Source organism: Patiria miniata, unplaced genomic scaffold (assembly GCF_015706575.1).
Source record: "Patiria miniata isolate m_02_andy unplaced genomic scaffold, ASM1570657v1 HiC_scaffold_9, whole genome shotgun sequence".
Lineage (NCBI taxonomy): Eukaryota > Metazoa > Echinodermata > Asteroidea > Valvatida > Asterinidae > Patiria > Patiria miniata.
In genome coordinates this window covers 2,854,314-2,875,940 of record NW_024037076.1, presented here as the reverse complement: position 1 = coordinate 2,875,940, position 21,627 = coordinate 2,854,314, and the positions used below count along the sequence as shown (strand labels likewise).

General features: G+C 39.1%; 2 protein-coding genes across 2 annotated transcripts; one reads left to right on the top strand and one right to left on the bottom strand.

Moving 5' to 3' along the window:
- The first annotated feature begins 3,210 nt into the window (after positions 1–3,210).
- Positions 3,211–4,827, top strand: LOC119720038. The gene is made up of 2 exons (XM_038189545.1): positions 3,211–3,430; positions 3,736–4,827. Exons 1-2 carry the CDS (start codon positions 3,350–3,352, stop codon positions 4,141–4,143), a joined length of 489 nt encoding a protein of 162 aa, XP_038045473.1. The 5' UTR covers positions 3,211–3,349; the 3' UTR covers positions 4,144–4,827.
- Positions 4,828–8,620: 3,793 nt separating this feature from the next.
- Positions 8,621–20,768, bottom strand: LOC119720037 (transmembrane protein 268-like). The gene is made up of 10 exons (XM_038189542.1): positions 20,391–20,768; positions 14,917–15,540; positions 14,707–14,754; positions 14,111–14,223; positions 13,611–13,880; positions 12,579–12,689; positions 11,508–11,543; positions 10,455–10,511; positions 9,725–9,856; positions 8,621–8,863 (listed from the first exon to the last, which is right to left on the bottom strand). Exons 1-10 carry the CDS (start codon positions 20,437–20,439, stop codon positions 8,708–8,710), a joined length of 1,596 nt encoding a protein of 531 aa, XP_038045470.1. The 5' UTR covers positions 20,440–20,768; the 3' UTR covers positions 8,621–8,707.
- Between the last annotated feature and the right edge of the window lie 859 nt (positions 20,769–21,627).

The window sequence follows — 21,627 nt, the reverse complement described above, 5'->3', positions numbered from 1 at the left end:
TCTAGTGTTTAAAACGTTAAAAATCCATGTTGACTTCCATTAGGATTGCATTTGTTGCAAATAAAATCCTGTATTGTTACGGTCATAATAGCTTGGTTAATATACTTTTTTTCATGAAATGAAATCTTTTGATGCCAAACATCATGACAAATGAGTGTACGAAAATTCATTTTAATGTAACGTGTATTTCTTGAGTTGTTGGCCCGTGAATCGGGTTAGGTGGTGGAGATCGAGACCACTATAATATAGAGGGCGCGCCACAACGCATCAAAACAGATGCTGCACAAGTGAAGAAAAAGAATGTCCTCGTTTCCTAAACTACTCAAGAAATACAAAATAGATTAAATTGAAATTTCGTGCAATTAGTTTTCACGATGTGTAGCATAAGTAGTTTGAATGGCGTGAGAAACCGTGGAGCTATAAATACAATATGATCGTAACAATCTAGTATTTTAAAATTTAAAAATCCATGTTGACTTACATTAGGATTGTATTTTGTTGCAATTAAAATCCTGTATTGTTACGGTCATAATAGCTTGGTTAATTGACGTTTTTTCATGAAATGAAATCTTTTGACGGCAAACATCATGACAAATGAGTGTACGAAAATTCATTTTACTGTAAAGTGTATTTCTTGAGTTGTTGGCCCGAAATCGGGTTTGGTGGTGGAGATCGAGACCACTATAATAGAGGGCGCGCCACATAAATAGTGGTCTCGGCAACGCATCAACACGGATGCTGCACAATTGAAAAAAAGAACAACCTCGTTTCCGATGAACTACTCAAGAAATACAAAATGGATTAAATTGAAATTTCATGCAATTAGTTTTCACGATGTGTAGCATGAGTAGTTTGAATGGCGTGAGAAACCGTGGAGCTATAAATACAATATGATCGTAACAATCTAGTGTTTTAAACGTTAAAAATCCATGTTGACGTACATTAGGATTGTATTTGTTGCAATTAAAATCCTGTATTGTTACGGTCATAATAGCTTGATAATTTGACGTTTTTATTATGAAATGAAATCTTTTGATGTCAAACATCATGACAAATGAGTGTACGAAAATTCATTTTAATATAACGTGTATTCAGTGGCGTAGCCATGGATTTTTTTATTGGGGGGGGGGGGGCGTAACGACATTTCCTATTGGATGAATTTCCATTGTAGAGGGAGACGCATATGTACACGTGATAATCACTGCCACAATCTTGCAGCATGTACTGGCGCGCGCGACACGCTGCTGCTCTCAGTATATACTGCATAGGGACACATTAACCAGGGGGACACTGTCACCGTTGGGCAGGGAGACAATTTTACCTGGAGGGGGACAAATCTACCTAGGTAAAAGTGTCCCCCCGAACACATTTACCAGGTCACGAGCCGGTAAATGTGTCCGGGGGGACACATTTACCAGGGGGACAGAATTACCTGTCACCGGCCAGGGAAAAACTAGCCTATAATAAATGGAAAATCGACTTGCAAAGCGGCGGGTTAATCGGTTGCGGACAGCGGCGTAGCCAGGGTTTCCATTCTAGGGGGTCTGCATGTGGGGGGCACCCACAAATTTCATCTGTGCTGCAAGGCTAAGTAGACAGGTTGGTGTTTTTTTACCGGACACCCGACCTCCTTAAAATCAAATTGTGGGTGTGTGTGCGTTTGTTTATGGTGTAACTAATCGAGTACACACACGTGCAACCATCGGCGGCGGAACACTTTTAAAAGTGGTGGGGTAAGGTCCAGTTACTGTTCCCGGAGCAGGATTAAAGCAAAATCAAAGCAAATGGGAAAAGTGTGCAGTTGGTCCGAAACGAAAGTGTGACTTACGTAATGTCTGCTAACCTATGCATGTGGACTATTTTCTCTTAGCGCGGTATATCCCTATTTTTCGTATCATTTTTCTAATTTTGTGTCGCCATACTCACTTAGGTATAAGGCCTTCTGTCAAATTTCAAACCCAACCAGGGGTGTCAATCGCTTCTCAAAAGTGGGGGAACATACCTTGATCAGAACTGATGCGAGCGCGAAGCCCTTGAGGCGTTGGGTTCGGGGCCCGCTTAAGGGCCCCCCCCCCCAAAAAAATAAGGATTCTAGATGCTCTGTGGTGCGATCTGAGGCAATTTCTGACCACAAGTCTTTAACCAATATTTTCTGAGCAAAAGATACATTGAGACACGTGTTCAAAAATCTTTTTTACCTCTTAATGAATGTATCATTTTAATTAACCTCGTTTTTTAAAAGCGCTTCTGGTAAAAAGTGGGGGGGGGGGGCAACTCCCCCCCCCCCCCCCCGCGGTTCCGCCGCCAGTGCGTGCAACATCATCGGTGAATCGAATCGAGGACGACCTCGATTAGAAAACGTGTACCAAACCAATGAGAAACAAACGTGCTAGAGTGCATGGAGTGCGTGTGTGGCGGGGGGGGGGGGGGGGGCTACATCATCTGCTACATTTTGGTCGTGAGTTAATTGGAACTCACCTTAGAATAAAGCTTTTCTCCTAACCATTCTGATAATATTTTGGTTTATGTTTTCTTTTATAAGAACCAACGTTTTAGATTGTAACAAAATTTTACACTGTTTTACACAAATTTACACATGTTACACTGCATCTTACGTAATTGTTTTTGTACCATATTGATATCTGGTAGAAGTAAGGAAAGATCACCGAATTTATACAGATCAGCAAGGATTATAACGTATACAGATCAGCAAGGATTATAACGTTGCAAGGATTATAACGTTAACAGGGGTCTGGACATTCAAGGGGCGAAAACCAATAATAAGCTACCACACTGAAAAGGCTATCATATCAAAATGTAAACTAAAGATGTACAACAATAAAAAAGAAAAAAGAAAAAAAAAAGGAGATTTTGCCACCTCAGATGGTACAAGTTGGTGAATTTTGGGGTCCTGGCCCAAGGATTATATGATATGGGCTTACACAAAGTTTATGAGCAATTATGGGTTGTTCGTTATAACTGTTCTCTTATTATAGAGCTCTAATTCTCATCAAATTGGACGTGCGTCATCTAATTATCATCATTGATCAGCTTTTTGGTTTTGGCCGACTGTCTTCATTTGCTTTGGGTCGTTGTTATGGCAGTGAATATCGGTCCGACGAACATCAACAAAAGTAATCGATAACAAGGCCATCTTTTCTGAATTCGTCAAATGGGGAAAAATCAATGAAAGATCTTGAATAGAAAAGGGGTCAATCTAAAGAGAAAGTAGCTGTGGTGCCCACACGCAAAACGTTCTTTCGCGATCGCTCATTCAACGACAGGACAAAAGCACGTCCTGCACCAGTTTTGGACCACATTGAGTGGAATTGTGGATATTTTTAGCAAGATGCGTTCCGTGATTCTTCTGGTTGCACTGGGGGCCCTTGTGGCCTGTGCCTGGGCTGAAAACGCCGAAGGAAAGCCGAAGGTGAGTTCGTCCAAAGTCTTGGGAAACTTACAGTTTATAGTTTAGCGTAGTACATGTACATGTATAATAATGTAGCGCAAAGCAAACGCCAAAACAAATATTTTTGCATCAGATAGATACACCGAGTTTGTCTTGCTTTCCGAACTCTATACCAACAAACTTATACGTAGTTCCCATTTCGTGGTTTGCCATTTCCTGTCTATATTTTTACCGTCAAAGGTTTTAGGGAGTTGAGGAGGATGTATTGTATTCGGGGTGGTTTTTTTTTTAATGTTATGGCGTTATATTGTTCAAATCACGAACAGGTTGACGGGTCAGTATCACCAAGCATGCAGCCTCATCGCAAATATCACAAGGAGAACGCAAAGAAGAAAGCACTGGCCGATATCATCAAGATCAAGATGTCCGCAGCGTCTGAAGACGTCAAGCGTAAGGAGCTGAAACACGTCTTCGCTAACCTCAAGCGGTATGACGAGAAGACCAACGCACAGGTCTCCCCGAACATGGAGGCTATTAACAAGGAAGAAATCAGCCAAACCGTCAAGCAGTTTGGAAAGCAGGTCAAGAATTTCAACATGAACCACAAGCGCAAAGCAGGAGCATCTCTGCGACGGATGTCCGAGGAGGCAGCGAAGGGAGCCGCAGCTCAGCCGAGACTACGCCGCGCTGCCCCAGCCAAGCAAGGTCGCACCTCGTTTGCTCGTGCTGTCTAACTGACGAACATCTTCCGGCTTCTACTTTGTGTTTTACTAAACAAATTTAGCCACCACAAGTTTGTGCTGGGAATATTCATTAAAAAGGCTAAGAATATCGCCGTGAACGAGATTATTCCGATATATCATGTTTCCCCAATGGAATTTAAATTGTCATCTGAATGTACACCTTGCATTCGTCCATTAAAATAAAAATCAAGTGCTTGCAGTGAACACATAATTCTTGTACATGTATATACAAATGTATGGTGTGTGGCAATTTTGTCTAGGCGTGGTTTCACATCCGTTTGTATTTTGCTATATTTTGTAAAATGAGCAAACCAGACTTCGTTCACATAAACACAACAATTTTTTTTCCCATGAAGATTGATTACAGAAGAAATGGAATAATGACAAAAATTCAGTTTATTGTAATAATTAAGTCAGATCTGTTTAGAAATCACCCGGCGTGTATTTTTGTCTGGCATTTTTAAAGTTTGTTTTTAGTGTATGCACCAATTCAATGGATTCGTGTTATTTATTTGAACAGTTCCCCACACTAATGAGTGTTTGTGTTAAACATCTTTATTTCTTCCTTTTCCCCTTCAAAATACATTGGAAATTATGGTTCAAAATGAACATTCGACATGTTACGTTTTTATTTTCAGAATAAAAACGGCGTATTTCTTGAAGGAAAAAAGTGGATATTTTTGTCACAACTTGTTTCCCTTGAGTTTGTTCTAGTGAAAGCTCCGTCCTTGTCGAGATGAAGACAATATCTAAAAATCACAAATACTTACTTTTCTGCTTGCTGGATGTCTCCAACTCACGCAGTTTAAGTCGAGAGAATTAAAATACATTTTGTCGATCGATGATCACTCACAAGGAACATTTTTCAGGAGTTTAAGAAGACAGCAATCGATATTTCTAGACGTGACAAGCACAAGTAGTTGCCAAGATGGCACTGCCTGGTAGAAATCCATAAAACTAATTCAGTGACATCGATTCTAGGAAGCCATTAAAGCACAGGTGGTACGCGCGCACCCATGCTCCTTCGACCAATAGGGTTACCATAATGCGCGCGCGTCCTGACTTAAAGAACGCGTGCGGTATACGCGTGTTGCCAGCTCAGTAATGGCAGTGTCATATGAAAATCGGACTCGTATCATGGTATGAAAATCGGACTCTTTCCCCCTTTCATTGGTTAAACCCTCCCACGTGACCGGTCCCTTTCCTAATTATCTGTGCATGAGCATGCGCAATACCACCAATGAGTCCGCATTTCATAAAAACCTAAATTCATGCTACAGCGGCTTCTTTTGGTCGCCGAGCAAAAGCAAGGCCCTGCTTGCAGAGTTTTTTTCAAGTCGTAACAGCTTTCTACTGACGTAGTTTTCACAGGTTTACTTGGATCAGTCTCAAAGAAATAATATACATAAATAAACCAATTTATCTAACTGTAGTTTTTTTTATTCGTGAATATCAAGTGAAGCATAACATATAACTGGAAGACGCTGTGTAAGAGTTGAGGTGAAATATGTACAAAATAGCTCGTGTTAAAATACATGAAAAATCTATCAAACCATCAACATGTAAAACACACATTGAAATATGTCTCAGTACAGATTCTGTTTCAAGTCGTAAGTACTTTTGCCAATTGTTACTTGCCCTTTTACCACATCACAAAGGAGTTGAAAAAGCTCTAAAATGATCGCCTTTCACTCAAGCAATTCTGAAAAATATAGGAATTCTTTGTACACAAGGCTTTAGTAATTATGCGTAGTACTAAAAGTATTGACAACCAAATATCACTAACCCATTAATATCGTACATTTTGTACTAATTTGAATGGAAATAATATACCATTTAATCCACACTTCTTACATACACTTCAAGATGTTACAAAACACCACCACCGAGAACAGTTCAAACAGATTTATTTTTCTGTTTGAGGGAATCATTTCGTTGACTAAAAGAATTAAAAATATCAGGAATTTTGACATCTGCCAAATTTGGGCTTAACTTCGGTTTCGAAAATGTCTGATTACTATTTTATCACTACATAAGTGCAACTACGGCATAGTGTGCCTATCAAGCATTTATTTAATAATACATGCTGGTGTTTTACTACTTAAAATGGTTTGCACAAGAAATATTTACTTCTTTTCGGCAAAAAGAATCACCACACTAGATGATGTGATGATTCCAATGACTGGAGACATAGGCTAGTACCCTTGGGTATATGGATTGACTTCCAGGAACAAGACCAAGATGGCACCATAATAGGAGAAAATCACAATGTATAAACACTAAGGATTAAAAAGTTATGTTCTGGATACAGCACCTTAGAAAAACCATACATCGGACCCTGTATTCACATTCCTATATAAATATCTGTCACCAAATTACCTTCATTAAATACAAACATGTTTTAAACACGTAAAATATAAATCCCAATACCTATAATCCTACAATTTGCATCTAACAAACATATTGGTACAAGTGAATGGTATACAATTTTCGAAAATCATGTAAGGGTAATAGATATTGAACTGATTATCAAATGTCCTCATAACACGAATTTCGCACACAAATTGTGTCAAATATTTAAGATACTTTGAAGATAATAATCTTCAATATCGTAATTATCTTGTTTAAGTTTAAAAAAACAGGAGTTATTTTCTCAAACAGTAGAACTAGTTTACTGCATATCTCTAAAAGCAAAATTCATAAAGATTAATGGCCCATGAACATTAGATATGCACATGATGAGCAACGTAGTTCAATAGTTCAAGTTTTAATTTTTTTTTGTTAATCAGTACGATTTGGCATCTCTATCTAAAACAAGGTTGGATATAAGGAACTGTACTGAATTTGAAAATTTTTAAAATATGTTTGAACTTATTCCAAACCAACAAGTACTAATTTCATCCTACATATCTAGAAGGCAGTGAGGTAAACATGTACGCATAACACCAAATAGCGCATTGTAAACAAAAATTACTAAAATATTAAAATAATTGCCCATCTAATCTCTAATGCCTTGTACATCATACGCATATTATAATCAAACAATTTGACTATATAACGTTAAAACATAAACACATTAATGAACTAATATACAGCTCTATAACATACGTGTAGTTTTGTAAATACAGCCAAAAATTACTAAAGACCTTATGCGTAGCTGCACTCTTAGAGGGCAATGCCTTTGTTTGGCTGGGATACGCATGAGCGAACCATTTTGTGCATTCATTGTTACTGAATTACAGTAACACAAGATGCCCGAAGGTATATGATTCTTTTCAAACAAACATATATACAGGTCTGACACAACTAAGTAATAGAGTTATAGTTTTGACCTCATTGAGAAATTGTAAGCAATTCATCGCGTGCTGCACGTAACTGATGGGTGTGCAGAAGTCAATGGTGGGAACCGTTCAAAAGGAACTTACAATCATATGGCATTTTAGCTGGTTACCAAGCTTCGATGTAATAATTCAACAAACTTTTTCAGTCATAGCTAACCATAGTTTGACCAACTTCGCTCGAACGCAGGATAGTTGGACTACTCTAGTCGATTATTTGGAACCGGAGTCTGTGGCACGGTTGCATCACTGGTTACCAATAGCTGTGCGCATCATAAAGCACAGCGGGGAGCCAGGACATTTGACCATCGTTTGACTAGAGGCATTTGCGCGTTGCTATTAGTGCGCAGGCGTAAGTTACGTCACAAATCAACAACTAGTCGACTAATGCTCCCCACTCGAACTTGCTGTATGCTGTTTAACAATCTACTAAATATTATTCCTCAACTTTGCTAGATACATCCATGTACTTCAATATCGTCAATTTACACAGAACAATACAAATGAGGCACTCATTTTATCACTAAAAAAGTTTTAAAAACTGTCATTTCTAAAAATTACTGTCCACAATCTGAAGCAATTCCAGTTGTCCGACTTGTCAAAGTCAAATCTTGCCCCAGGTAAAAATCCCAGTTGGAAAATATATCTTAATCTTTGCCATGCATTAATGGCACTTGTGTGTACATAAAGAATGGATAATACATAATATACAAGAAACATGAAGTGTATGGAAAATGGGATTACGTGAAAGAAGGCTAACATTTCAGTAAGTGCTGTAAACTGTGAAGAATTACTTACATTTAAATAAAATCGTTTCGGACTCAGTGGACGATTTTGGAGGATTCACAAAGGAAAAGTCTACAAAAATTCCAAAACTGCTAAATTAAAACAAAAAAGTGTCCAACTTGCTAAAACTTCTACAAACTACAAAGACATAAAAACTAAAATTGAGCGTTTAATTGAAAACAGGTCAAAAGGCGCTACTAAAGAATAGAAACAAATTGAAGGCTGAGATTTTACTTTTGACTGAAAGCATCTTAAAATGTAACAGGGTCACAAAAAATGCAATTGGTGGAAGTGTGACAGCAAGATAATAATAAAAAAAAAATTTAGAGGCCGGGGGGGGGGGGGGGGGGGGGGCGGGCGGGCGGAGAAATTATTCAAAGGTACGTGTAGTACTGGAAACAAAAGGTGGACATCACCATCGATGAGTCGATTCAAACTTCTTCCTTGAATATCTTGAGTTGTGTGTATTGACACAGGCACATATCATGATCAGAATGGAGGGTGCGTAGCGCCCTCGGTAGACGACCTCGGATCATGCTGTGAACGTAGGCTGGGCTACACTGGAGAAGGTATAACTCCGCCTCCTCCTGGAAGCAAAAAAGGGGGAAGGGCAAATCACACATGTACATAATTACCAAAAACCGGAAAAAATGAACAAGCAACTGTGGAAGGAATTTGTACCCAAAAGCGAAAGAGGCTAATTTCCGAAAGCTGCTTAACATAAGAATTTGATCAACACAGAAAATATTGGCTTGTCAAAAATTGGTAACCAGCCAAGATTGCATGAGATGCATATTGCCTGTCACTGGTTCTCGGCTGCAGCATGCTTAGCACACAAAAAAAACCCAACTAAGCAGAATTTCCTGCTTCACAGCTTAATTAAATTAGACATTGGTTTTAAGACGAAGTGTCATGCAATGTACATTGTCTATGACTGCTTCTCATTAAATATATTTTTAGAACCAAAATGTGCTCAGTCCCAATGGGCCAGGCATGTTGGATCTCCTTCAGTCTGCAATTTTTGTTTGATTGCTAAAGTAGAAACATAATTCATAGCGAAATCTCTTTGGCGTAGAGGTTCTTTCCTCACGTTCTACTGCTGTGACCCAGGTTTGAATCCCGTCTGGGCCAATATATGGATTGGGTTTTCAGTCTCTACCTGATTCCATGAGTTTTCCTCATAATATTCTTCTGGGGTTTTCCTCCCACCTCTAAAAACGGTAATCTCCTCATTGTCTTCTCTCTACAGGTTTCGTCAGGCTTGCGAGCTACAGTGCCTAGGGCGCTTTTGAGGAATCCTTGGTTTCATTACCAGAAAGAAATAATAATAATAATATGCACACATTGATTCCTGAATGAAAAGTCAATGAATAGCACTATTGCTCCCCTGACTGCTATCTGATATAGCGCCCTCGTTTGGTCATGCACAGGGTCCATTAGCTACTGACCTGTATGGATGAAGGTTCGGTAGCGGCTGTCAGTGTCTCTGGTGACATGATGCGATGTCTGGTGTCAATGGTCAGACGTGAGGTATCATCGATGTCACCACCGCCTTGCATGTCAAAACTCACTGTCACATCCTGGGCACAAAGAATGAAAACTACCTTTAAAAAACTTGACTGTAAGTGAATAATAGTCTCAAGCATCCTGTGAAATAAATCATGGCAACTGGTGTGCTGTCATTTTCAAGAAAAGTGGAATCAATTTCCAACAATGGTCGGCTGACTTTTTATGTAATACTGCCCCAAATTTAGTTAGTCCACATTTTGTTTGCAATCGGTTACACATCTGTGAATGAGTGCAAGCCAGCTACTCTGGTTCCCTGACCTGAAAAGGATTTGGCAACCTGCCAAATGTAAGGGGAAGGAAAGAAATTGAGTGTTTGCTTTTTGAATAGCAGTGAAACCAGGAGTCAATGACTTAACCAGAATTTGGTCAATTCACAAAAACGAAAAAAAAAATCCCATTTTTTTTTACAAGGGCAAGGACTTTGAGAAAGAAACCGAGTGTGTTTCTGTTGTTCGCAGTAATGAAAAAAGAACATAACAACACTAAATTTGAAAGATTTCCTGTTAGGGTAATCTGATAGCTACTCATTGCAGCTTAGCAGAACTCTACCCATGCTTAACAAATTTGTACATCCACCATCTATAAATAAATAATTATCATGTCTATTACCTTGTTCACTCCTCTTTGTAACTTCCTTTTCTCAGTCAGATACTGGTACATATTCACCTACAGAAAAAGCAAAATAGTTGAAATCAACATTAAACCAGAAACTGCCATTGTTTCTGGAGCTGTAAACCCCGCAAAATAGCTGGAAACTGAAAATGTCGCTCGGCTAAAACAAGTACAAGTATTTTACAGTTAACAATTGTGGACTGCTGTGGCGTGGGATATGTCGCTTTGAACACCTGAGGGGCGCATAGCACACAAGGCGATACCAAGGGTATTATGCACCCCGAGGGGATTAAAAACAACATATCTCAAATTACAGCAGTCAACACTTGTTTTGTTATATCGTGCCAATAAGTCAAAGAGATAAATGGTTGTAACTACTATGCGAGAAATAAATGAAATCACTGGGGTGTAACCTTTAAAAACTGCAGGCTTGCCTGCTGGACATGAGACTGAGTGGTTGCAGTTCCCAATTGTGAGTGCGTGGCAAGGTTCACACGCGTATGCAACGCACACAATTTATATGCAGCACTTATGGAACCCAGTGTATATATGCATTTTTTACAGACTCCCACGTGGCTGTTCTTGACCAATGAAATTACAGTATCCAAGTACAAGATATAACAGTTATTATTATTATAAGTAGAAGTATATGTAACATTATATAAGCTTAGTGTATAAGCTTACTGAATATCTGCATTATAGCAGATCTGTGCGGTAGGGCTTGGTTCAATGGTAACTGGTTTATTACACAAGCCTTCTCATGTCTGGCATTATTACAACTCATATTTCCAGATGTATGTAACCTAGCCGGTGGTTCACAATATTCGCAAAGACGCGACTGGAGTATAGATTACGTAGTAATGTCATTCGCATTATTCATTACAGTGATGTATGGCTTCGAACTTATCACGCACCCATAAGTAATGTTGAAAAATGCACTGCCATGTTTGCAATGCACGCAACACTTGTGTAAGGCTTGAAAATCTTAAACCATATGTTTAAAGGAAATGTAAATTTTACTGTTAAGAATTGAATAATGTCAAGACTTACTCTGCATTTGCGAAGGTCGTAGTAGATAAAGTGCAACTGTAGCATAAAGTCAAGGAGAAGAAATAATTCAATCATATTCCATCACACAGATTCAGTCAAGACGACTCCCCCAGCGCAGCGCTTCCATTATTAAATTTTAAGTAATCAAATTAAGCACGCCGACGCATGTCTTTTGGATGAAAAGACTCAGATCGGGATTTTCACGGAGTCACTCAATTGACAATGATGGTTGTGGTTGGACAAGCTTACATCGAATGCACGCTCCTCAATGAAATGAAAATGACAATTTGGGTTCATAATAAGAGGCGATTCCATTGCTGGTCATCAAAAGCAATGATTTTGTTTTCTTTGGGGGAATCCTTTTAAGTTTAAGGTCATTCTTATTTTCATTTCATTTCATTTCATTTATTAATTTCACAGGTAAAAATTCAAGTACAGACAATAAGAACAGTAAAGAAAACAAAAACAGGCACATACAGTTAGGAGAGAGAACAAGAAAAAGAGAAGAAAAAAAAAGTAGCACCCCTGATGGATTTTAAAAAAGTAAACTAAATTACTATCGAGTTAATCTCTGCTGCAGTATGGTGCAGTTTTTCTTGAGTATCCATTTTGTTATCATGGCAACATTCTTGATTACAATATCTACATGCTATGGGTTAGGCCGCGTAGAAAAATAAACCAGTTTCTTGTCACCGCCGCTTCTTTTTTTTTCCTGCCCGCCTCCTTTTTTTTTTATTAATTCATACATTTGCAATATATTTGAAAATATATTGTCAAATTGTCTGTTTATTTGTTTTGGACAAAATTGTAGCTTTGTAGAAGGGTTACGGCTCCTTTTTGGAGAAAATAGAAGAATCCATTCACAATTTTGGAAAATTCGCCATCTTAAAAAAAAAAGAGACATAAAAAGCCTGCCTCCTTCATTTTTCCAAAAAGCCCGGACTAGAAACTGTTTTATTTTACTTTTAATCAGCCTTATGTATTTGTGATGGAATTTCTTTTGTGAGTCATTGCAAGAGCGCCCTCTATAGTGTGTGCCAAAGGGGCGGCAGTATTGAAGTGCAAGGATACCCTGGCCCTGTTCCAGCAGAATGAGAAGCAGTCAGTCATGCCCACGAGGACGTTGTGCCTGGTCAGAGTGACGTTAGCCTTGGCGAGATGGTTCTCTATGTGGGTGTTCAGCTGTGGAAAAAATAAAAAACACAGACGACAAGATGACGAGAATGTTTCTACTAGGTTTACTACAACACTCTCTGACACTACAATGAACCACAGTTGTAGTAAATTGTGGTGTTTAACTGCTTGCAAATTCTTAGAAGTCTGATCACAAAGAAGCAAGCATGTTTGTTCCTTACTGCGTCAGGGTTATTTAGTAATACACTGTCTAAAAGTTTTGTGTTTATAGATGCTGGAAAAACGAAGAAAAAAAAATGCTTTTCTTGTAGTCTGGCTCCCTGACCCTACTTCAGACGAAACAGAGCCATTTATAGACGTCAGGAATTGTTAGGTCAGGAAACCAGACTAGCTGGCTTGCACCCGTTCACGGATATGTAACTGATTGTAGACTTAATAAATTTGGTAAATTGGGACAGTATGTGAAGAAAAAAAAAAAAAAAAAATTCCAACGATGGTCGGCCGACCATCGTTGGAAATTGATACAAAAATTCCACTTTTCTTGAAAATGACAGCACACCAGATGCCATGATTTCACAGGATGCTTGAGACTATAATTCACTTACAGTCAAGTAAGGTACATGTATTTCATAATAATTTGGTAGTTTCGTTTTCTGATGTTTGCAAATACATGCTACCTTTAAACATGAATAATGCAGAGTTGAACTACTCTCTGTCATAGCTTGCTTTGACAGGAATGTGGTGTGTTCCAAGTGAAGTATTCAAAAAGCAATGCGACTACATTATTAGGCTTAACAACATATCGCTGAGATCCTGTTGTAGGCAACATACATCACATGAACATTTTGTTGGATAGCTATTTTCTTCAAAAGCATAGTTCTTATTCTCAGCAAATGTTAGAAGTTGACATAGAAATCCTCAAATTGGTGCAGGGAATGTTCCAAGTTCTTTTTTGAGACGTCATCTCACCTTGATTGTTTCCAGGTAGGTGATGATATGAACCAAGACGCTGACGATAACAGACAGAATAAGACCAATCAGGAACGCCCAGCCTGCGGGTAGCGTAGCGCCCTCACGGCTGAAATCACTCAGGTTGCCTACTAGGCCCACGATGATGAGAATGGATAGGAGGATGCAGAGGGTCACACTGAAGACACGATTGTACCACAGGGTGTGCCAGCGCATCTTGGGACTGTCTAAGATGGTATTGATGCAGGACGTGTAGTCGGTTTGTGGAACCTACCAGGATCAAACGAAAATAAGGCATTTAAAAAATGTTTATTTATTCGCACATGGTGTTTCCGCAAACCTTTCATTATTTAGTATCTCCACCATGCAGAGCCTCAATCTTACTTAAAAAATGTTGTTTCCAGTACATTTATTAGTCAAGACTCGGATATGGAGACTCCTTTAGCACTGACGCTAGGCAAACAGACACAAATGAGACATTGATGGACATCATAACTCACCATAACTCCTTTCCTGGCCAGCTCATCGGGGCAATAGACCGTGTCAAATCTTGCCCTACAACAGCACTCAGACATGGAGTAGACTTGACCCAACTCCACACCGTTGTATAAGGCTGTCATGAAAACGGAAAATCATTCCTAAGTGAGTGGGGAACAAGCCATTTTGCCAGCATTAACCTCCCTCTCTGGCTGGCAATTTCAACAAGGCCAGCCCAGCAGTCAGAATAAATCAAGTGACTGTTTTCAAAAGTTGAGTGCTCCCTGCCTTCATAAAGCAGGATTGACTGGCTGTGATTGTTATGAAACCTGATATAGCTATGCTTTGACTGTAGGAGATTGATAAGCCAGCTGTGCCTATCAGTTGCCTGTTTTTGTCTGTTGATGGAATTTGACTGTCACACTCACAGTGCGTACCAGAAATATGATGTGATTGTTCGTGACTAACCTTTGTAAAAGGCATGGCAGGGAACAGGATTGACTTTTTGACTGTCTGTGACTGATCAAACAAAAGGGTTAAACATCCTGCTAGAAAGATGATTTCCACTGATCCTTAAATGTAAGTCTACTTTTTTTTTTTTTTTTCTTTCTTTACCTACCAGGAATGTTGTACTGGGCTGAGGTTTCCAAAGTTCCTTTGTATGGATCTGTAAATAGAAGCGTTAGAAGAAAGTACGAAAATTAAAATGCTACCCCAAATAATGTCAACAAAACTTTAGACAATTGTTTCCAAAAGCTTGATATTACTCAAGTCTGGAGTGACACAATTCCATCAAATTCTTAAATGCTGATGTTTTTAAGAATCTTACCAAATTGAAGAGCAGCAATGAATTTCTGCCAGAAGTTCTTGGACATTCCGTTGACGTTGGGGATATCTTGCAGGAAATCCGGTAGGTCAACCTCCGTCAGTAGCACAGGTATAACCTTGTTCACGTTCCTGAAATGAAGCCTGAGTGCTTTCAAGTTCTCATAGGTGCACCACTGGCTCTGGACAAAGTCTGGAGACAAGACTAGTACGATCTTGCGCGCCGTGCAGAGAGCGTTGACGATACGGTCCATACGGACGACGCCAGGATCGAACTCGTGGCTGTGATTACAGCATCGGAAGCCGTAAGCTGACGACTCCAACTTCTGCATCACGTTGACCACCCATTCTTCATCCTCCTTAGAGTAGCAGAAAAAGGCGTGACATGTCTCCACTCCTACCAAGGGTGGGGCAATACCGCCCTCTGTAGGCCGTGCCCGAGCACCTTGGCTGGCCTCATCTTGGAGTGAGGAGTTATCTGAGTGGCTGTCGTGGTAATCCTTGTGATCATCATCTTCTTCTTCGTCGTCATGGACACGGATGATGTGATCTCCTTGATCAGCTTCTGCCTCCCAGTCATCAAGAGGACTTGCACTATGACCCAAGTCGTCTGTGTACAGCAGTCTCTCTAGAAAAAGAAACATTGAACAACAGATGGTAACAATGCTAAATGTTAATGGGCATAATGCTTGTGCTTTCCATGAGCTTATGTGAACCTCAGCTTGGGTCAATTGTTTAACCAGACTATCACATACTTCAGGCCCAATAACAACACACTCTGCACAAGGGTGCACTTCCAAAACTTTCTGGCAGGTGAGAAAATCAACGTGGGTACAAAAGTACAGTAGGTGGGGGAGGGGGGGGGGGCCTTGAATGCGACACCTGGAGAAAAGGGGTTCATATCCAAGTCAAAATATTCATTAAATAAAAATCTACACACACTGCCTTTTTCTAAACCAGTGCTCTAACAGTAAGACCCCCCCAAAAAATACTCAGTCTCTTGTCAGCGCGCGCGTCGATTTTAATCATGCGCGTCAACCTTTTTTTCTTCAAATTAACACGGAAGCTACAACAGCTCCTCAAATTTTTGTACCAAGGAACACCAAGGAATGGGGAAATTGCACCAAGGCAAATGATAAAGGGCACCAAGGCAAATTATGGAGGACACCAATGTATAATGAGGACAAAAAAAAGCAAAATAGTACCCACCTTGTCTGTACAATACAAGCTTGAAAAAAAAAAAAGCCACCAAAAAAAAAAAAAAAACTGCGTCGCCGCATCAATTCCGGAACTTCGGTCTGACCAGAGACAGACTAATTTTTTTTGTTGGCCTAACAGCACTATTTTTTTTTATAACATGACCCCCCTGTTTTTGTATTAAAAGGAATGAGAAATCCCTCATTAAGACCTGTTTATAATTTTTTTCATGGGAAATTGCCTATATCAAGTGACTTTAAATGGCATTCTCATATTTTTGTTACTACTACATATGTGGAAAAAACCCATTGTGTCTGGGGCACCTGATCCATTTGTAATGGAAAGCGAATACTTAGTATCCACAACATATGGTGTTCCAATTTATTGACAAAAAAAAAAATTCCACCAGAACGTCTCATGCACATTTTGTAGACTGTCTGTCTGGCTTGACTATTGCACAATCTTTCATGCATTATAATAACATACATGTAGTTTTCAACCAAAACGAGTTGATGTTTTACTTAATTTCCAGAATTCACTTTCTGATTCAAATATCACTTCTGCTTCACTCTCTGCAAGTATACATATTACAAGGATGTTGAAAGAAATTTGAATAAGCTTTCTGGGTTTTTTTTGTCCATGGGAAGTATAAATATCCACAGAAAGTGAGGTCTAAGCTGTGCAAATATTTGACCTGGCAAGTCTTTTCAGGAATATCACAATACACATTATGTAGGGTACCAGCACACTTTCATTGTACATGTATGAAGCATTTGCAGAGAGAGTTAGAACATTCCCCACCATCTCTTCACCTAGTGATCAGTACAGTTGCGATTATTTTATTTATAAGATTAATGAGGTAACTGTTTAACAGAATACTTGTCACTGAAATATTATTAAAATAAACAATTTGCATGCTAATGTGAAACAATCCCCTCCGACGCCCAGTTTTAATGATTGACTTTTTAATCCTGAATTTTCACAATTCAGAACGCATTGTGAAACATAAAAAAGGAAAGTCCACATAAACGACAAAAAGTACATGTTTACATATACATGATTTCCATGACAATGTACATGTACATGTGTAGGTCTAGATTTCATTGGGTTTTGTGGTCCTCCTTTCAAGTTAAAGCAAATGTCTCAAGTGATCACATTGCAATAAAATTTGGAACCAAAAGAACCCAGTATCAACATTTCAATTCAAGGTTTACTGGTATGCATAGTATTACTATTAGGCAATTGCACAGTTTAACTTAGGTCATCGTCCTATTGTTCTAGAGTCACACATGCATTTATTGACCTAATTACAGCAAATAAATTACGGGCATGTATTACCTTTGATTGACCTATTTAGTGTACTTTCTTCTTCGAACTTTAGATCACTACCCTGGCATCATATCATGAGTTCAGCAATGTATTTCATACCATTCCCCAAGCACTATGGTCAATGGTTACGGCTGTCTGCACACCTAATAATAAAATTATCGACAGCTGGAACAAAAGCTCTTTTGTTCTGGGAGTTCTCGGTCGGACAAAGATCAAATTAGAAATCCATTACTTGGTCCACAGAGCAGTTGAGCATTCATAACAAGAAGATTACTAGTAACAGGTTATCAAGGCTGGGAATAAAATTAAATTTTTAGATTGGGTTATGGTCGAGAATAAGCTTTATGTGGCCTCTCTGGACTCCCATACATTTGCACTAAGTTTAGTCGGGCACCATTTGCAGTCATCAGCCGACATTTGAAACTAAAAAAATCAGGTAAAAAAAAAAAAAAAGCCGCGTCGCCGCACCACTTTTTTGGCAAGCTCCATACCAGAAACCGGAGACTTTTTTTTTTGGCCTTAAGTTTCGATTTTTGGCAACTGGATATTCGAAACAAAATAATTTTATTTTTAAGTCTTCCATTTTTTGGGACACAGGCTAAAGAAAACAACTGGAACATCCCCGAATTTGCTCGATGGTCTCTGACTGTAAAGTTCTCCATTTACTGGCTAGTGGTCTCTTTGGTATAGCCTGCCCATTTGACTTATCAGAGAGTTTCCATCCATTTTTCAAAAGTGTTTTTGTAAAGGCCCAGTCAGAGGTCATTGAGTCCTGCCAACTATACCCAGTCATTGGGAGGGCATTGCATGCGGCACCTCACTCGTCACTTTTTGTTGGCATGACTGTGAGCTGGATGGGAACTTCCGGTGAAATCGGATAGTTGGTATTCGGTTTGAAAAAAGTAGGATATCCATGTTTTGAAATCTCCAATTTCTCCCACCGCTATTAAATTCACATAAACAGCACCGTCACATATCAGGAAAACAGGAGGAAATGAGTTCACTTTAAAAAAAAAAAAAGGTGTCCATTATAATTTTGATTACAGGATTGAGTATTTTTCACACATAAAAAAGTTCAAGTGTGGAAATCATTCATTGCTCCTTAACAAATGTTCAATAATGCAAGACCATTTTTTTATGCTCTCCCAATGCTTGGCCGACTGTCCACAAACTAAACCACAATTTGCAGAACACGGTGATCTGAAAAACGTACAGGTACAATTTGTACATGTACATGTCCCCTCGCATGTATCCCACGGTCCCTTGCACTGCACTGTACAGAAGCTATGGCTAATTCGCTCCATCAGACACATTGTCATTTAAATGAAGCGCTATTATAAATCTGGAATTCCTGGAATGTGATGTAACCCTCAACACAACCCTCCCCCTTCTCTACATTGTTAAAAAGCCTCTTATAATTATGCCCTTTTCAAAGTGAACACACAATGCGCATATGAACTGAAAGCTTAACATAGTGAAAAGGAAAATCCTGAACACAGTACATATAGGCCTACATAACATATTGTGTGCTTTACATAACACATGTAAAATTCTGTACTTTTGGAATTACATATAGATGTATACAAACATTGGCACAGTCATTTTTATAATCGATGTGGATCACCAGTGCATTCAACCGCTAAATTTTCAAGCATAATCATGTGTGCAGGCTAACAAATAAACATATGCACAAAATATTGAGGAAACTTTATTCAATATTAAACGAAGATCATATCACGATGAATACAGATAGGCCTATATGAGCTTATGTTTCATGCAGACTGGAATTTCCGGGAATACATGCATGAAATCAAAACGTTGATATCCTCTTCTAGTTTCAAGTGTAAATTTATTGAAATTAAACTTCTGTGTATGAAATCCTATCGCTGAATACATTAACATTTGAAGATTTCATTGAATATGAATGTAAGGCTAAATAAAAAAAATTAAAAAAAACAATCAGTTGATCATCCCCGCCCGCTTCCTTTTTTTGAGGCTGCATCAATTTTTTTTTAAATTCATTTTCAGGCATAACATTTTTTAAAAGATGTTTCAGAAGTTCAGAAACTTCAGATGCTTCTAAGGTTCATGGAGCACATAGTACAATACCATCATCAGCTGTACTTGTTGCTCGTTTCATCAGAACTTTTGTCAAAGTTTTACCAGACAGAAAGGGATACCCTGCAAAATTACAATTTACAAATCAACACTGTTCAAAAGGAACAGTTCATTCCAAGCAATTTCATATTTCTAGTCAATTCATTTATCAATAAAGTAGTGTGTACTGTGTGGAATACGGGCGATTCACAATAGTGCGCCTCCAAGAGTTTGCAACGCGTTGGCCAATCACAATGCGCGAAATCAGTCGACCCAATGCGCGTTTGGAAAAGGTCGACTGATTTCGCGCATTGTGATTGGCCAACGCGTTGCAAACTCTTGGAGGCGCACTATTGTGAATCGCCTGTATTGGTTTTATGAATTAAATACATGTAATACAGCCCACAGTGGCCTACTTATTATACTTTAATTATATGCAAACATAAATAGTTCTCTAGTCTAGAGACATATGGTAAAAATAATATTACTTTGTTAATCATTTTATGCCTTGCTGAAATGCAGACGTACATGTACATAAAATGCAGCTAAGCTCGAGGTAGTTGATTTGATTATATTTCTTTAGCACGTGGGCTGAGATTATTGACATGTGGGCCTGCATGTAATTTTTAAACAGGTAACTTAAACCTGCGTCACAATATAATCAGCTGCAACAAGCAGCATTCATTAAGTTCAATTTGAATTTCATCATCAATTTCTGGACGGAAAAAGGCGATTTGGCAGTGGCAGTAAATCTAAACTTCAATTTATGTTCTTATCAAGCCATCAACAGGTATTCAGCAACAAGTCAGGTACACAAAATGTACAACTACATCTCATATTAGTCATATTACTCACCGTCTTCTACAAATAAATCGTCACCATAATCCGGTATCGGCTCTTCCATTTCCGCCTACCTCTGCCTCTGGCTGGCTGGCGCTGGCCGCGCTCCAGCTCCCTAGGGTTCCTATATCCTGCGCGCAGCAACCCCGCTGAAAATAATTCGTCCACTTCTCAACCATCAACAACGAATTTCAACAACAATTTCCCTCATCCGTCAGCGCATGACTAGAGTATAGAAATAAAAAAGGCACATATCTCGTCAATTCTGGTCACACTTCTGGTTTTTATCGACAAATTTTAATAATACCAGCAATCATCATCAGATTTAGCACGCACGAGAAATAATTTTTGCAACTCAACTAGCTAGCTGATGACGATGACGTGCGCCACCATCGATGGCTAGCTGTTGAACTCAATGCATTTGATCGATCATGATTGTCGAATAATCAAACGACTACATTCAAGTCTAATTCACGAATGCGTGAAATCGTTTAAGACCCTTTTAGGTTAACTAATAAGGGAATAAATGTGTGCTCCGGAGGTTTTTATCACTCGTTTAATACCGCTTAGAGTCTGGGTGCTGATAATTACCCGAGCCGGAGGCGAGGGTAATTATCAGCACCCAGACTCTAAGCGGTATTAAACGAGTGATAAATACCGACCGAGCACATATTTATTCCCATTCATAAATGCCTTATCCGTAAAAAAATTTCAAATAATTCGTTCAAAAAATCCCGATTTTGTTCAACAAGTTCACTTCATGCTTTTTGAAACATCCCTCTAGCAAAATAATGGAGTGTTCAGCTGGCGAGTAAGATGTAAACAACCCTTTTATGGAGATTGACGCGCGCGTAACATGTTCTGCGCGATGTCACGCAGAACGCACCTGGGGCGTTGCGTTTTGAGTTTAGAACTATAAAATTCTGACTCGCTTGTAGTGTTGCGCATGCCTACGTGAGGATTGTGAACGTTCAACCAATGAAACGGTAAGAGGAACTGGATTTTTAGGAGTCCACATTTTATTGTGACACTGGAAAAGTGTTTAAGACCAGCTATCCATGTCTTTATCATCCGTTTAATACCGGCCACGTGACGGGCTCTCGACCAATAGGAATAGCTAAACTGTCTGAGGTATTTATGAATATTTATTCAAAGTACAAATCACATGGCGCACTTGCGCTGATCTGTTTTGCGCGGGAAATGAATGTCGGGCAATATTATCAAAACACGCGTACGGGGGGGGGGGGGGGGA